The following is a 19,144-nucleotide window of genomic DNA, read 5'->3' as shown; positions in this document are numbered from 1 at the left end:
TCACAAAGAAATACACACAACTGGTTAGCTAACAATTATGTCAATGTTACATGAACACCTGGGAAGGAAGGTGCAATCACGTTGTTACCTAGCAGACGTCTGTACTGTATGGGGGAGGGGCTCCTGATACTGTGTAGCGGGGGACGATGAGGCATAAGACAAGGGCTAACTAAGACAGTGGAATTATATGTGATAGAAAGTACACTTTCGGAAGAAATAAATTAAAATAAGAAAAAAAAAAACTAAGAATAATTCATTTGCAGAGGGTACCGTACCTTATTTAAGTATTATACAATGCGTCTAACAATGCGGCTCTTGTAGCCCTGGCTTGGGCAAGGCATCCATGTGCAAAGAAGTGGTGTTTGTTTATCCATAAAAAAAGCACGCCGGGAAAGTTTGCCTTACCAGGAAAAGGTGACGTATCTACCTTATGACGTATGCATGCTAACTAACGTGAGTGTGACGTCACCAAAAAATGAATATTTTCTATCATAACCAAAATATTAATAACTACAAAGTTTCTGGGCGTAAATTCCCTTAATATGAATGAAGGGTTGCTTAATCTCCTTGTCATACAAATTACAGCTCCTACTGACGTCTCAGTCGAGAAATACGGGTAGATGAAGTTTTTCTCGCAAATCTGACTACAAAACCATATCCAAATTTCACGTTCCACTTCTGAGTCTGAGTTGTGCTTCGCACTCGCCGCTGAGGGCGGCGTTCCGGGAACCCTGCGTCTAGCCACATAATTTATAATCCCGGGCCTCCCTGCATGCAAGTTGTCAGATAAAAGTACTGGCAAGGCGTAGTGCCCTATCAATCACAGTGAGTCATGGCAGAAAAGGTGATAAATTTGTACCTAAATGAAATACTCTTCATAAAGCGCATATTTTAACCTTGTGTACAAAGGAGAAAATTCATGTAACTTAGACTTACAAACAACAAAAATTATTAAAGGAAAATTGTTAACATAAGTTATAACACTGGCCTTATATTGCAGTTACACAGGATTGCGTTCCTAATGCTCCTCCAGAACTTGTGTTAGTGGTGTGCGTTTATATGAACGCCATCCTTTTGCAAAAAGTTTAAAGTTGCCCAAAACCCATGGTCTGGCCAAACATTAATTTTATTTTCTTCGAGACTGTAATGAATAAAGTTGCCTCATGTGTTGAACAAGACATGTTTAATAGTGCCTTATTTACATGGTGTCAGAAGTAGTCTTCAGCTGTCGATGATAGAGGAAGAGCCAGGTAACGTAAAGGAACATACCTGAGTTCATAAACATAAATATTTGACGAGTAATAAACATTACAAATCTAGGCCGAACGTCGCATGCAAGATGACCGACGCTGGATTGCGAAAGCCCGCACCGTTGCGGTTTGACGGGAATGTAGCCGGAAATTGGCGTGTCTTCGAGAGAGAATATGATATATTTGTTGAAGCAGCATATAATAATAAAAGCAAGCAAACTAAGGCAGCAGTGCTTCTTAATTTAGCAGGATCAGAGGCTATTGAACGGGAACGATCATTCTCATACCTAGCTGTGAGACCAAACCCTGATGGACAAGGTGAGCTCCCAGCAGAATCACGAAACGACCCAGAATGCTTGAAGCGGAAATTTAGAGAGTTGTGTAATCCTCGCACAAACGTTATTCTGGAAAGATACAGATTTAATTCAAGGGTACAACTAGAGGGAGAGCCGTTCCAGACATTCTTGTCAGATCTCAGAAACAAGGTAAAACTTTGTGAGTATCGAGATTTAGAAGATCAATTACTCAGAGACAGGCTAGTAATAGGAATCAGGAAAGAAAATGTACGCAAAATAATGTTAAGAGAAAGTGAATTAACACTGGCCAAGGCAATACAGATTTGTCAAATTCATGAGCTGTCTGAGGTTGATGCTAAGATAATTAAGCCAGAAAAGGAAGAAACAATAGATTATGTAGCAAGAAAACCAAACTTCAAAAAAGGAAATTATAAACAAGGCCACAAAAATCAGTCAATAGAAAACCAAATGCGTACATGGCTAAAAAGCAAGAAACTGATCAAAAGTGTAAGAAGTGTGGTTACAAACATAAAGGTGTTGGCAACACATGTCCAGCATATGGGAAACAATGTAATAAATGTAATAAGTGGAATCATTTTGCATCAGTCTGTCTGACTCCTGGTGTACATCGTCCATGGTCAAAATCGGTGAATGAAATTGACAAGGTGGAGGAAGAATTAGAAACATTCTACATTGAATCGGTACATACAGAAGGGAAAGAAGACATCCACACTGATATGATGATTGATGAGAAAAAATTAAGATTAAAAGTTGACACAGGTGCTAAGTGCAATGTGATGAGCAAAACAACATTGTAATACCTGAATAAAGAAGAATGCCTTGATTCATCAAAACAAGTTAAGCTTGTTGGATTTGGAGGCCAAGCTATTAGATCTTTGGGAAGTGCAACATTAATTTGTGAGCAGTCAGATAGGAAATTTGATATGGCATTCCAAGTTGTAGACAAGGAAGTATCGACGTTAATGGGCTTGAAAGATAGTCTGCGTTTAGACTTGATTTCATTCAGCACAGAGGTATTTGAACTAGTATCTACTGAAAAAGTGCCTGATGGTATCCTGAAAGAATATGATGACTTATTGACGACAAGATTGGCAAATTGCCAGTAAAATATAAAATAACAATTGATCCGGAAATACAACCTGTAGTCAGACCAGTAAGAACGGTACCAGTAGCAATCAAAGAAAAACTTAGATCAAAGTTAGATGAAATGGTATCAGAAGAAATAATTGCTCCGGTCACTGAGCCAACAGATTGGGTCTCAGCTATGGTTATTACTACAAAGAAGAGTACCGGAGAACTGAGAATATGTTTGGATCCTGGAGACCTAAACACTGCGATAAAGCGACCACATTACCCAATGCGTACAATTGAACAAATTGTACAGAATATGCCTGAGGCAAGATATTTTACAGTATTGGATGCCAAGAGTGCTTTTTATCATATCCAGTTGGATGATGAATCATCTTACCTTACCACTTTCGGAACACCGTTTGGCAGGTACAGATATTTGCGTATGCCGATGGGAATAAGCTCAGCTCCCGAGGTTTATCAACAAGCTATCGAGCATTTGATTTCACAAGCACCTTGTGAAGTAATCATGGATGATATCCTAGTAGCTGGTAGTACAGAGGGATTGCACGATGCAAATCTTTAAAAAGTTCTTGAAAGAATTAGAGAGATAAACCTGAAACTAGCATTACACAAAGTGCAGTATAAGAGATCAAGTGTTGTTTACTCAGGACACATACTATCAAATGGTGGATTGCAACCAGACCCTGCAAAAGTGAAGGCAATCACTGAAATGCAGACACCAGCCAATACAAGTGACCTGCTTAGATTTTTGGGGATGGTGAAGTACCTGACAAAGTTTGTCCCAAACTTGAGTGGGAAAGCAAAACCTCTCAATGATTTGTTGAGGAAAAATCATGAATGGCATTGGTACAAACAACAACAGACTGCATTTGAAGAAATAAAGAACAGCATAACAACTGCAACAACATTAGAATATTAGATGTGGAAAAAGAAGTTACGTTGTCATGTGATGCATTAAAGAGTGGACTTGGAGTAGCATGCTTACAAGAAGGCAAACCGGTGGCTTTTTGTTTCTCGTGCATTAACTGAAGCTGAAATAAACTACGCTTAAATAGAGAAGGAGTTGCTGGTAGTTGTTTTCGGATGTACTAAATTCCATGACTATATATATGGAAAGAAAATAACAATTGAAACGGATCATCAACCGCTAATCTCAATAGTAAAGAAACCATTATCAGCAGCACCAGCAAGGCTCCAGCGGTTCTTACTGAGAATACAGAAATATCAGTACATTCTGACATACAAGAGAGGAAAGGAGTTATATGTTGCAGATACATTATCTCGAGCATATCTTCCATCTAAAGATATGAAAGATGAAGGTGACGAGGATATTGACTATAATGTGTTATCAGTTTTTCCAATATCAAGTGCTAGACTGGAAGAAATCAAAAGAGCAACAGATGAAGATAAAGTCCTGAACAAGTTGCGGAGAATCATTCTCAATGGATGGGATAACCATGTAGGAAATATAGAAGTGGATATTCGACCATATTATCCATTTCGTGATGAGTTGATAGTGGATGACGGACTTATCCTAAAGGGACAAAAACTTGTAGTGCCCGCAAAACTACAACAGCAATATGCCAGACAAGCGCATGCAGGACATTTGGGAGTTGAACCTACAAAACGTAGGGCAAGAGATGTCTTGTTTTGGTTAGGTATGAATAACCAAATTGAAAAAATGATTGACATTTGCAGCACTTGTCAAAGTCTCAAGAATCATCAACAAAGAGAACCTCTAATGCCATACCCAGTACCAAGCAGACCTTGGGCGATCAGCAGAGTTCAGAGAGTTTACCCGGAATTGGGGATTCAATCATACAACAAGCAGCCCATATTTTCATAGCAGTAATGGACTTGCTGAGAAAGCTGTACAGTCAGCAAAGAGGCTGTTGGAGAAATCATTTAGAGATGGTTCATATTTCCATCATAATTTGCTAAATTGGAGAAATATTCCAAGAGATACAGTACTTGGATCTCAAGCACAGAGAAACCTTTCTTGTCGCACCAAAAATGCAATACCTACAACAGAAGCACTTCTCAAGCCTAAAGTGCTAGATCCTATATTGGTTCAACGTCGTCTTAGAGAGTTGAGGCAGTCACAGAAAAATTGTGTGGATAAATCAAGTAAACGACTTCCAACACTATCACCTGGTGACACGGTTCGTATGCAGACAAAGAAAGGGTATGACAGGTCAGCGGTAGTAGTTAAATTAGCCAAAGAACCTAGATCTTATTTTGTGAAAACGTCAGAGGATGGCTATGAATACCGTAGAAACCGTCGACATCTACTGAAAGTACCAAATTCCAGGAACAGGCCAAATATGCAGAACAAATCACAGACATCAAAACCAATATAGTTAACAGATACAAGGTTTGGTAACACAGAAAGAAAAATACAACATACACATTCAGCAGATACCACAGTCCAGACACGAACAAGAGGAGGTAGAGCAGTTGTGCCACCACGACGATACAGAGACTGTTATTAAGCAGTGACCTGTTGTGAATCAAAAGACTTAATCAGTGATTATACAATACAAAGACATTGCTCTTAATCAGTAACATTTTGGAAATAACTGACTCAATTGACACAATTATGGTACAGTAATTGATAATCCAAATTTAATAATTCAAATGATACAACAAAAAGAAGTAAGTTCAAGTGCTTAATGATTGTTGGATAACCAGTTAATGGAAATATTTGAAGTTTGAGTTATTATTGAATTGTTTAGTTATGTTGAAGTTATTCATGTTTAAAGTCGCCTAAATACCTATGAGATACTCCATAAATATAATCATCAAGACTATAAGTTATGTAAAGATAATCACAATAACAGAAAGGAAAAGTTCTACTATAGAGTCAAAATAATATAAGTATTAATAATTTATAAAAACCCCAAACGTACTATTTCAATTATGAAGGGGAGGATGTAAATGTATACTAGAATATATAGAGGGCGCTCGAGCCAGAAGACATGGCGCTGGGATTGTAATGAATAAAGTTGCCTCATGTGTTGAACAAGACATGTTTAATAGTGCCTTATTTACAAAATCAGGGTTCCGGCGCAGTAGTTGACAAATAATAACGCGCAGTACCCCAACCCCTTCAAAGTACTTTGCCACGGACAAAAGAGAAAGCGAACAATTTTTTCCGGTCGGATATTTCCTATATCGTTCTCCCCAAGCTGTATCACACAAATGTCCGGTACTTGCTCGAATTTGTATAACAATTTTGGAAGTTTTTGGAAAATTTAAACCACCTTTTGTCCGGAACGAACAATTGAAATCGTCCCTACTTAAACGAATTATCGAAAAATGACGAAGTGTTGACATAGTGTTCCAATCTGGCAATAAACGAATGTCCAATAAGACAGACTAAAGTTTTCCTTTTGCTGATATTCATATCACTTAGAACTTATATACAACTATAACGGATACTTACAAATACTGTTAAGAAAAAAACTGTTATGAATAAAAACAGTTTTGATCAAGAAATAAGTTAGACACGTTTATATCTGTAACAAGGTGGTTGAAGAAGCAATGCATACTAGGAGATCTTATTACATTAACTTGATATTCTACCGCAATACTCCTGAGTTAGCGAAGCGGAACAAAAAACATCAGGGCCAAGATACCATTTGTATAAACAGCCCTTTCTCACTGTGTATCGAAAAGGCGGTTTTTACGTGAAATTGTACACCGCACTGATAACGTGGTGCATGACGGAGAATAGTACTTTTAACGCGTGAATGCTTCAAATCAATTCCCTTTCTCAAGAAGCCGATCGAACGACTGATCAATATTCTTTCTGAATAATAGAATAAAATTATTTAATCCCCAATTGTTGGTACCAGTTCCGCAACAGTACCACACAGTGCAAGGTGAAACTACTTTTATATTGGCTTCTCTCAGGGTGTGTAAACGAATGAAATAGCATTTTGTTTAATGGGCCTGTCGGCCTATATAAGTATAAACAAATTTATATACATTAGGCAACATATTAAATACAGTAGATGTGTATAAGAGACAGGCCTAAAGTGCTAGATCCTATATTGGTTCAACGTCGTCTTAGAGAGTTGAGGCAGTCACAGAAAAATTGTGTGGATAAATCAAGTAAACGACTTCCAACACTATCACCTGGTGACACGGTTCGTATGCAGACAAAGAAAGGTTATGACAGGTCAGCGGTAGTAGTTAAATTAGCCAAAGAACCTAGATCTTATTTTGTGAAAACGTCAGAGGATGGCTATGAATACCGTAGAAACCGTCGACATCTACTGAAAGTACCAAATTCCAGGAACAGGCCAAATAATAATATGCAGAACAAATCACAGAAGATGTGTATAAGAGACAGACTAACTACAATGTTCCCGTATATTATTAACGCCTAGGCATATGTTATGCTGTATAATAATTTAATATTACATCAGGTTAAAAAATCTAGATAAAGAGCATTAAGCCCTGTGCAGATTATCAAATTTTATTTGACAGTAACATGTGACATGCCTAAATATGTTCATGATGACATCACATCATGACCATATAGCCACATCATGACTATGTATGGGCATACAACAATTGACAAACAAAAATCTTGAGAAGAAAATTAACATTTATCAATTTGAAGCCGGAAAAAAATATATAAAAAGGAGAAAAAATCTAAAGGAGCGGAATTTTTATTTAAAAAAACCCAAAAAACAATGAGATTCCTAATAAACATCATAGGCATAACAATTGGTGCAATAGGATATACTGGTGCCAACGTCATTCATATATATTTCTTTAAAGAGGAGACAGACATTTGATAACAAACATAATGCGAAACTTATACTGTACATATTAGGCCTGCATGCTGCATGTATTTCAGTATAACAATTCTAGAGAGAGAATGTTGAAAATTCCTTTAATTGAATCATAAAACCCAGTAAATATGATTATAATGCTTGTAAAATAGCCTTAACTCAGTTTTATTAGAATTAATTAATAATATATTTAATTTGTAAAGACGATAAGTTTACAATTATACTGGATTGAATACCGGTTTTTTTTGTATTTCGTTCGCCATGCAGTATAATTGTGTTAATTTTTAGACGAGTGAACGAACAAACAAACACGAATCATATGCACACCCGTGAATAAAGAACCACCATTTTCATTCCACTTTATTTTGAAATAAAACAACATATAAAATCAACATGACAAGCATGTCACGTTCACTTACATTCCATCCTTATTACTATATAATTTTTCTTAGCTTAGAGAAAATATATTACATGTAATATAATTTCTCCATGCTTAGATTAACCCGGAAGTTTGATTAACATACTAAAAAGAACAGCAATGCATATCTTGCGTTATTAGCAAACGAAAGTATCAAAACCGCCAAAGCATGTAATGGTGTTATTAATGGCGTCACCATTGATGTTTTAGCACTTGCTAGCATTGGACATATTTTTACTTTACTTGTCGAAAACCTATTTGATCTGTTTAGGATAACTTTCCTTTTACTACTTACGGTTATTTCAATATGGCACCAGCAAAGAAAAGTGTAAACGCAGCAAACAATCGTTCTGCTCCGTATGATGCAGACACACGAAGCTACACAGTTGCATCTTTGAAAGGCGAACTCACCAAACGAGGAGTGTCATTTCCATCGACGGCAAAAAAGGCAACATTGCTTAACCTCCTGCCACAGTCAATAAGACAAACTCAAGACAGCGAAACACTACCTGTACCTGATATCCCCTTCACCAATGAAACCGGAGAAATAGGGGATCAGCGGGATTTAAACGCCGGTAGTAATAATCGGGTACTAATTGGATTAGTATCCAAATTGTCATCGACCGTTCGAGCTTTGCAAAAGAATGTGTCCACCCTTACTCAAAAGGTAAACAATTTGACCAATACGCCAACTGAATCTAGGAATATTCAAAATGAATATCCCGAAAATGGGCCTTCAAATACGGATACAAACGTGGAAAACTCACAAATGCACGAAACCTTCAATATCGAAAAAGCGCTTCACGCACACAAGAATCCATCTACATCTTCTTCTGGTAGGACTACCAACGCAAACATCGGAACATATAAACGAACAAGATTCGAATATGCCGCAGAATCCCTACCAATGGTCGAGACTATCTCTCCAACAATCCGCAACCAGATAATAACAGGTAGGGATGTTCTTGCATCGTTATTTATTCCATACTGTAATGGCCCTTCGAGTGATGGGAAAGACAGCAGTAAAGATATAAGACTAAATAGATTGCTAAAAATTGGAGAATTTATTAATGCCTTTGGCATTTACAAAAATATACTTGGTAATGTCTATCCACAACGAAGAGAAGAACTCGATAAATATGAAAGAGACATCGTTGACATGGCGACAAGATACCCAGGGAAAGGTTTTTATGAGTACCATAAACAGTTTAGTCTGACGGCCGCAGCTCATTTGCGCTACAATGATATTTTAGTCGATTGGTCAATACGGAACAATACTTTGTTCTGCAATGTTTTCGCTAATAGCCGCCCAAACACATGCCAGTTTTGCTATAGTACGTTGCACCTTACTGCGTTCTGTCCCACCCAGAACGATGGTAAAAGCGTGAGAACTGTTGTCCCAAATGTTAACAACGGTGCAAACGATACGGCCGAAGGGCGGGGAAATTTGCAACAATTACAACGGAATACGAGGCTGCGCTAAACCTAGGTGTCACAACATACATGTGTGTCTTGATTGCAAGGGCGATCATTCAAAACCAGTCTGCCCCGTTTCAAAAAACTACAATCAGCCTCTTCGTCAAGGGGCAAACAGGAAGCACTTCAAACTATGACTTATCTATCAAAACACCAATATACATAAATGAACTTCAAATGTTGCTAAAAGACTATCCAGACAACAAGCCAGAACAATATTTAATCAAGGGACTCTTTAATGGATTCTATACTGGCATCCAAAGTCTTCCAAATATATCAATCGAATGTAAGAATTTAAGATCAGCTTTACGACAACCAGAGGTGGTGTCAGAACTAATATCTTCCTAAGTAAGTAGGGGATATATGATAGGTGCATAGCCTGGTTCACGTCGAACTTTTATCTAGATATACATCCACTTAACTAGTTAAAAGTTCGACGTGAATCAGTCAATTATAGCTAGATAAAGGCTTAAGTCACTTAACATAAAACACCATCTCGATTACCATCTTTCTGAGGAGTAGCCATTGTTAGTCAGGCCAAAAGAAGGCCACAAAAGGCTATCAGTTTCTACCTCAGTGTTTTCTAATTCTACGGACGCTGGCGTTTGTATAGAAACACTCCATCAAACCCTCCAATCATTACAAATGTAAACATTTTAAAAACCATTAGACCTATGACTTCAAAAGTAAATATGTTTTAATTATTAGACATATTTATTGATTATTAGTGCTCGTTTTATTACGATGATTTTATCATGATAGTTTTAGATGAGATCGACAATTTCTGTCAATGTAGTCAACGATTAAAAGCAATTAAACTCACCTTATGGGCCATGTTTGTGCCTCTTGTTATAAGCTTCTTCTTAAGAATCCAACTATACTCTACCAATAGACACAATTTCTAAATTAAGGAACAAAATCTGTCTCAGTTTGACGTGTTTAAATCCTGCTGATTCAACTGTTAAACTGGGACTAAAATTGGATTGGGTTTTAAGCGATCTAACTGTGAATCACCTGAAGCCTCTCATATACCACAAGAATCAATGACATTATTTTTTAGCATTGGGCATGCAATGCACTGTTATGCTAATTTTCATGTTTGTGTGGTTTAGCTGGATACGATTGAACTGAATTTATTATACATTTGGGTAGGCCTAAGTAGCTATTGTTCACAATACTGCCATAGTATTTTGAACTGTCATTTTGTAATAGGCCTAGTCCAAGCTGTTTTTGGCTCACCACCAAATAATTTATTTGACTCTTTTTTTTTTTGGAGGCGAATCTATTGTTAAGCATGGCGCCTACTTTTAATTCAGTGACAATGCAAACTAAATGAGTTGCTCTTCCACCATTCAGTCTCTACAGATGGATGATATTGCGGACCATTATAATACTGTTTCCTTTCTTTACAGATCTAGTGTGGAAATATGTATACAGAAAGAAGTAATATGGCGTTGGTATATTTTAATTTTATATCCTGCATATTTCTATTCAGGGATCCTATGTCTATGTCTCTTGAATAAATTATTCATTGGACAATTGAATTCCGCAACTCATTGTAAGAGCTAGATCAGACAGGTCACGTCAGTCCAATGCGGTGATAATATCGTTATAAATAAGACAATATACTCAAATAATATATCTTGTACATCAAAATGTTAGTAGTAGCAATAATAAGTGTCCGATCCCTCATAAGCACCTCCGGTAGTCTAGAACACAGTTCCTTCTTAACAGGATCTGTAAACTGAACTTGTCCGTATCTGCCAAACAACCTGGGAAAAGATACGTACCGCTAATCACCATGTATAAATCACCGTGTATCTGAGTACAAACACAATTTTTTAAACAAAAATAAAACATCTCGTAATAAATGTCTATAGGTTTATGCAAACAATCTTTATTATCCATATTTACTCAACTTCATGCATACAGTACCCTCACTAGTATTATCATGGCGCTGACGTCTCATCTTACAAAAGTACATTCACCAGTATTGGTTATGGTAGCCTTGTCTCAAATAAAATAATATAACATGTATTCTCATGGCTGTGCAGCCTCATCTCAAAGAAAATAACAAGTATTCTCATGGCTTAGCAGCCTTATAGCAAAAAAAAATATAATGTCACCAGTATTATCAAGGCTCTGCAGCCGCATCACATGTACGGAAAATCAAAAATTAACACTAGAATTATCACATTTCTGCAACCTCATTCATTAATATTTCGATTTGAAAAAAAAAACTTAATATCCACATGTTACGCACAGGACAATCGTAGAGCAATCGTATGAAATTCAGAAGAACGTTCATGAAACCATGGAGGAATTGGTTTAGATGAAACAAAGGATCACATCTACCTACGATAAAGGATTGCCCAATCATCATAATGAACAATGCGACTAAAGCTATCAGCAGCTCAGCTTCTCATTTAATGATCGAGTAATTCACTCTACCTTCAAGTTAATGCCATTTTCTAGACATGTTGTGTAGATCACATAAGCCAACCAAAGCACCCGATTCTGCAATTAGTACATAAGTAATTGTTAACTTGTGAGAAGTAATGCAATTGACTATCTGTTAACTTTCGTCATTGGTCATTAATGATCTCCGTTAGCAACTAACCACTTCACTAACCTTTTCTCTAGTACTAACGGATAGGCATACCGAGAGGGCGTCACCCACTACTCCAATAATGGATTTCTATTGTTTGAAACAAATCTTATTATTAATTAAATAAAATATTTGTATAAATTAAAATATAGTGTTAACAAGTTTATAAATATATACTGTTTTTTTTTAATGTATTTTAAAAACCCCAACACATGGAAGATTTACTTTTGTGTAGGGACAAGACCTGGGCCTAGCTTTTGTGTATTTCAAAATTAAGAAAATATATAAAACTACAGTATACAGGTAGGCCTAGAATGTTTTCTCCAAAAATCTTTAACAACACAGTCAACAAGAAGGGTGCTTTATCAGGCTCTATCCAGCCTACCTAGCTTAGGCCTACATTGGGACAGGCCTGAGGAGGCTCAAGTTAGGCCTAGCCCCAGTCTGCATAAGTAGTAGGATTGAGGAATAGAGTTATAAATATGTAGGTGCCCGGCCCTATTCAACTTGATTGAACAGTAAAAGGTTACAGTCTGGGCTGGTCTCTACGGCTCCAGCCTGCTAATCCTGGTATATTGGCAAGGTAGGGTCCTGTCTTTTGGGGCTGAGGTGATTTGTTACTGTAGCTTCAAGTACTTCGCCACCAATTTGCTCATTTTTGTTACAAAATGACCCAGTAAAAGTGACAAAATAGCCAACTTATTTTAAGGCTTTGAGGCTTCTACGATGATTGATTTGAACATTTTAGTATATGTACAGTATAGTACAGTAAATACTTATATACTGTAAAGCGCTTCACACCGAAATGGTCTCAAAGCACTCAATGTGTGGACGGCTCTTTACCATATGTAACTTGCTTCTCCCTTAAGGGTCTCTACGTGTCTGAGCTACCCGGTAAACCGGGACACTCTTCAGTAGGGGCTAAATGGACCAGTATGCCAGGGTAAGCCCCCTACTCGTCTCGAAAGTAATTACACTGGATCTACGGTTTATAGTCCTTATCCGTGAAGAACTGTTTCACAACCAGAACCTAGGCGTACGTGCCATTCTAACCAATCCGATATTATAACTGTACGTGGAGGTTTCCACCCTTAACTGTTCGTTTATCCAACTCGCCATATAGGCCATGCCTACTGTATGTTATTTTATTAAAAATAAAAAAAAATAAATAAAATATACTATTTTAAAATTAGTATTATACTGTATTGTAAATTATAATTAATTATATTATAGTATGTATATTGCATTCACAAACTAAATTCATGATACTTTTTTATGACTTACCCGTAGTATATCGTTGACGAACGAACCGCCGCCAGATAGCATTAGTACAGTAGGAAGGCCAAGTGAGAGAGTATTTTAAAGGAATATTCGTATTTAAATATAATTTGTTGTTTTTTGATTTTTTTCTTAAAGAAATTTATGAAACAGTCACAACATACAAACCTTTACAAGATTCGCATCTACAGAGCTGTACTGACATTACATAAGTTAGAGGTTTAGAATACACCTCAAATACAGACAAAGCGCATAAAGATCTTCAATCAACGCTGTCTTGAAACGCTGTTGTGTTAAAAGAATATCGATGTTCAGGGGCGGATTTAGCCCCCCCCCCCCTTTGGGAGGTAAAAAAAGAAAAAAAAAAAGAAAAAAAGAAAGAAAAGGAAAAAAATGATAGCCCACAACGCCTAAAATGTTACCGTATTTTCGGGCGTCTAGAACACAAAAATTAGGTCATTGTTGTCTCGATCGGCCCAAATTTCGGCCCCCCTTTTGGTGTGGACTTGTTTTGAGAATTCCATACATCAGACTTAATAATTAATATCTTTTGAGATGGACTCTTACCTACTGTACTCATTCTACTCATGGCAGAAGATCACAGTGCAGATTAAAAACAAAAGAATTTTGGGTGAAAGTTGCCAACGAGGATGTTTTTACTGAAAATTGTTTAGAACAAGCTACCGTATTAACCGAAAAACATTGAGGATCCCGAGACTTGATCAACCTGATATCGACAACCAATCACCTTATGAAAAGACTGCTGAAAGTAAGTAATACGCCAAAGTAGTAACAGTTTTATAAAACATCCAAAATCATTTCTGAGGGTATTCATGCAATACTTTATATTTTGTTCATTCCTCATACTGCACATACACCATGGATACAGTACCTCCATGCATATACTAAATACGATTTTTTTTTTCTCTTCGGGTAAACTAATTAAGGCTTACTGTACCCTATATGATGCTGCGGTTCAACTATCTTGAAAAATATCAAGCCAATGAAACAGTTAACTATTCCTACATTAATTATTTAAATTTTAAAAACCATGTGTCTCCCTCGCGTTTCAAAATATTATACCCAGATATCCTGCTATTGATGAATTTGCTATATACAATAATCTTGTTTCTTTTTATCAGTGGAAAAATATTATTGAAAACCAATTTCTGACCAATATATAATATGGCTGTCCCATGAAAAAAACAATGAAATTTCTATTATATTTTTGTTAATTTAGGTTGTTTTTTTACTTGGAAAGATTGCATCCCTCATGTCAATGAGGTAATATTACTGTAAATGTGGTCACACATCTACAAAAAAACATGGTTTTCATTCTTTTTTTTTTTTGGTTTCCTATTTCATAATTTCAAAGATGATATTTTAAGTTAAATTTAATTATTTTGGTAATTTTATTACTGGTCACATTTTGTCCATTTCTCACATAAAACTTTGTCATGTATTATGATTCTAGCCACGTGTAAGTATCACTTTAGAGAAACATTGGTCAAATTTTTTTTGTTATGAGATTTTACTTCGGATATAATAAAAGGGACCATGTAAAACAATGCGATAATTTGCATTGTAATTTTACAAAAACATAATTAAAATCTATTTCTTCTCTACAGAAAAAAAAAATTAATAAATAAAAAAACATTATGTATATTGTATGCAAGCAGTCAAATTGGAATTAAATCCAAGCTTTTTATGCCTAATAGAACTTTTTGTATTTTCAATTATTCTACAGTAGGTGAATACACTCACACAAAGAACTGTCCTGTCTTTTCCACAATTCATGATCCTACATACAGTATGTATAATTTAAAAAATATTGAGCATGGAAAAAATCCAACAAACATTTTACACTACATTTCACAATCGATTTTTACTGTTACTTTGAACCTGTTTGGTTAAATAAATATAAAAATGGATGACTAAATAAATTAATGATAAACTGATTAAATAAATGTCATAATTATGCAACAATCTTTTTACTCCTGTATAATGATACATATTTATTTTTTCTTTCAGCTTTAGATGTTTTGAAACCAAGCTTTGTATTGTGAGATGGAATTTTTGTTTGACCTAAACCTGGCATTTAAAATACAAACCTTGCATTAAATACTTTCTATGTTCTAGTGTTTAATTTACTGTAATTGCTGTGCAAAGAGAATGAAGTATACATTATTACATACTGTGCAATTCTTTAAAAATGCTTTAGAAAAATGTTCTGTTGGCCCCTCATAGAATTAACTACTTTAATTATAGTAAAATGACATGCAGCACTCTACAGGCTAACAAATATTTACTACCCCACTATTTCATGATGTTACTGTAATTATGAAATCTATGCAATTAATTATAAAGTGTCAGTATTTTATTTAAGTATTTTACAATATATCTCTGATCATGGATTAATATGTTTTAAAATAAGGGGAAAGCCATTAGTAGTACTATGTTTATGGAGTTGAATAGCTTGGTGTTTAAGTTAACTGAATTTCTACACTAATAAATATGTGTTCATTTAGGTGTGTTAAAAAGAAAAATATCGTCACAAACAACGTTTTGGTTTCATATTCCTTAAGACAAGGTGGGATTTTAATGATATTGTATGTACAGTAGTAAAATGCTGATTGCTCAAGTGTGAAATATGTTAATATAATACAAAAACATACGCATATAGAGTAGTACAGTACTTTGAAATTTTAAATAAAAGAACATCACTCAAGACTAGTAACATATTTCTTCCAGAAGCTTCATACTGCATATCACCTGATGAATGCACTGTATGGTAATGAAAGCTTCTGGAATTTACAGTATGTCTGTTTTTTTAATCATTTTAAATGACCAACCAATGTTTTACATTATTTTTTTTAGTATTGTTCATATTTTATGCTAAATTATATGTATATTAGTACAAAATATATTGTAATTATATTGTATTATAATGCATATTATGTTTCCCCACCAATCCATAGTCAGATTTGTTATCCATGCTTTAAATCTTGTTCTGTGAACAGATCTTTTGTAATCTACATTTTTTAATTATTTGTATTCATATATTTTATTAATATTATTGTTTTGTTATTAATAATATTATGTTGTAAATGATTATTAATAATATTATGGTGTAAATGATATTTAGTATAGTAGTAGCAATTCAATGAAGCAGTTTTCCAGGTTTTGCTTAATAATTTTATCTTTAGTAATGTGCATTTGAACAAAAAAAAAACTGGAACCTTGGTTTTACTGTACTAATATAGATTATGTATAAACTCCTATTACTGTACAATGTTTCTTCAGTGCAATATTCAGCTTATCATCATAAAGGCTTTGTCAAGTTACCTCTATATATTAGTAACGCATCTCTGTATCAAATTAAATCCTCGATGTTCTTGATGCTTAATTTTACTGTAAGAATCACTAAGGTTAAAAAATGAGTTGCAGACTAAACTTAAGTTATTAAATGTAGCTGTTTTTTTTTATAATTTCTAGTGCAAGAAATATATATTTTATTTATTAACAGTCGACTTCAGTAAATTTTATATCATTCCAAGACCAATGGTATCATAGAAATTAGTTCTGTGGGGGTTTCAAATTTACTATTAGTATAAAACTTCCTTATGTTAACTTTGTAGTTTCTGCATTTGACATTCATTTGTATAAATATGTTATTATAATATTATATAATTGTGACTACAAAGGTAATAAATGTTAATTCAAGGTCTACAGTACAAAATGGATTTTTTTGTCATTTTATCGTTATGATTCATCATTACCATCAGCATCATTTAAAGTCTGTTGATTCCTCCACTTTATGGTTAGACCAATAGAAGTCTGTTTAATTAATTGATAGTGGATATACAGTATTCTGTGATTTGAGACCAGTTGGTGCAATCAGCAGCTACTTCCGATTTGAAATGGAGATATATATTTATAGTATCTAAATTTATACAGGCATACTTGAATACATATTTACATACATACTATGTACAGACACACACATTATGATAATATATTATACAATAATTATATTTATATTATACTTGTTTTTATAGCCATGATCATAGGATAAAACCCTGAATGTCAAGCCAGATAATGCATTAATAATTATTAGCAACAGAAAAATCTGTCCAAGAATTAGGAAATACTTCAACTCCCACAGAAACATTAACCCTGGGCATTTTACTCGTGAGATATGATTGGTGGGATATGATTGTCATACCTCCAGACAACGAGGGCTTTGTTCCAGTTTACACATTATAATGATATAAAATATAAACTTTATGTAAATAGGGATTGGGGAAGTATGTGTTTACTCCTATTATGAGAAAGCGAAAAGTTCATTGTGGTTACAACCTAGAAGGGCCTATGCGACAAAAAAAAAAACAGTTGGATGAAGCAGTATCGACCTATTATTACAGCACAGAGGAGGATACAAAAATCACAGTGAAGAAATAATATTATACTCTGCCATTATACAGAGTCTTCGTGAAAATAGGATGATGAAATACTGGGAAGACTTCAGTACCGGTTCACAAGAACTAAAATTACACTTTATTGACAATATGTATATGGAAAATTCTATAATAGGAAACATTTTGACTCAAATTGTAAATAATATTTAGGCCTATGTCAATCATTAGCAAGGAGTTCCCAAATAACATCCACATTACCTCATTAAAATTAAAAGATAACTCTTAAAGGAATGAGTATATTTTAACACTACATTTATCTTTATATATGTTGAAACTTGCGGTACACCACGTAAGTAGTTCTGAAAGAACTGTTGTAGTTGAGAAAGTCTCGACGTTTCGATTGAGTTGCTTTAATCGTCTTCAGGAGAATAATATCTGCAGAAACTCCAAACAGAGAAATACTTATAACGTTTGGGTAGAGAGGCTGGATGGTGATTCGATGGATAAACTGACCAATGAGAAGACTGCTAGTGAAAGGCTAAACCAAAAGCCACTGTTCACGGAGACAAAGGGGTGGGAACGCCCAAACAAAGGCATGGTTCCAGGGCGGGAAAGGGGGTGGGAACGACCAAAAACAAAGGTATAGTTCCAGTAGGGCGGGATAGGGGGATGGGAACGACCATAAACCAAAGGCATAGTTCAAGAAGGCGGAAAATGGTGAGGATGCTTAGCTAGGTCCGATTAAACATGGACAGCCAAATATCGCTAATGACAAATCCGATATCTTGATGTACAGTATTGTGTTTGTGGATTTCTATAGTCATGCACTCACAGTCAACAACACCGTGTACATTGGGACAAAGCCGAACTAATAGCCACTGTACCATCGTGGCACTCCAGAAGGACTAGAGAAGCCATAGAAATCTCTTAGGCGCCCTTTAATGGTATTTTGTTAGTTACAATTTACTATTATTCTCGGACTCTTCTAATAAAATATATAGGCTTCCGGACAAATATATAACTGCAGAACAAACATATTGTTTGTATGCGTGTATAACACGTCAAACCGCTTAATGATGATTATATTGTCATACCCGAGAAAGAAAATGCACAAATTGGTTTATGAAGGTCATGTTGGGTTCAATACTAAGTCAAAAATATAATTCTAGCATTGTGTGGGTTTTGAATACCGTGGGATTGGAGATCGACCGAGCACTAGCCATTAAAACATTTCATATTCAGCATAAAATCAAAAATTCTACTAAGTTAATTATAATAATGATGACGACGATAATGATGATAATGATGATGACGCTGACGATACGACGACAATAACGATATGATCATGGCCGTCGGAACAAGGGGAGCCGGGGGGCCCCACTTTTTTTTGCAAAAAATATATGTCTGGAGATTTTTGTATGACCGGAAAGAAATGCAAGAGAAAGAAAAGAAAGAGGGAAGAAGGAGGAGAAGGATGGGAAG

General features: G+C 35.3%; 2 protein-coding genes across 2 annotated transcripts in view; one reads left to right on the top strand and one right to left on the bottom strand.

The window, feature by feature from the left end:
* The window catches only part of LOC117118614 (sodium- and chloride-dependent neutral and basic amino acid transporter B(0+)-like), a 29,229-nt gene extending 18,864 nt beyond the window's left edge, over window positions 1–10,365 (bottom strand). The window contains exon 1 of the mRNA XM_033263252.1: window positions 10,182–10,365. Within this exon, the coding sequence (XP_033119143.1) occupies window positions 10,182–10,193 (12 nt within the window). The 5' untranslated portion in view covers window positions 10,194–10,365. The remainder of the gene's footprint in view (window positions 1–10,181) is intronic.
* On the top strand, window positions 8,178–16,962 carry LOC117118615. The gene is made up of 3 exons (XM_033263253.1): window positions 8,178–9,706; window positions 10,771–14,013; window positions 15,276–16,962. Exon 1 carries the CDS (start codon window positions 8,190–8,192, stop codon window positions 9,363–9,365), a length of 1,176 nt encoding a protein of 391 aa, XP_033119144.1. The 5' UTR covers window positions 8,178–8,189; the 3' UTR covers window positions 9,366–9,706; window positions 10,771–14,013; window positions 15,276–16,962.
* The last annotated feature ends 2,182 nt before the right edge of the window (window positions 16,963–19,144 follow it).

This window comes from Anneissia japonica, unplaced genomic scaffold (assembly GCF_011630105.1).
Source record: "Anneissia japonica isolate Jap-2015-1 unplaced genomic scaffold, ASM1163010v1 scaffold376_len1572418_cov194, whole genome shotgun sequence".
Taxonomy (NCBI): domain Eukaryota; kingdom Metazoa; phylum Echinodermata; class Crinoidea; order Comatulida; family Comatulidae; genus Anneissia; species Anneissia japonica.
The sequence above is the reverse complement of the archived record's forward strand: the minus strand, read 5'-3'. Positions and strand labels throughout refer to the sequence as shown.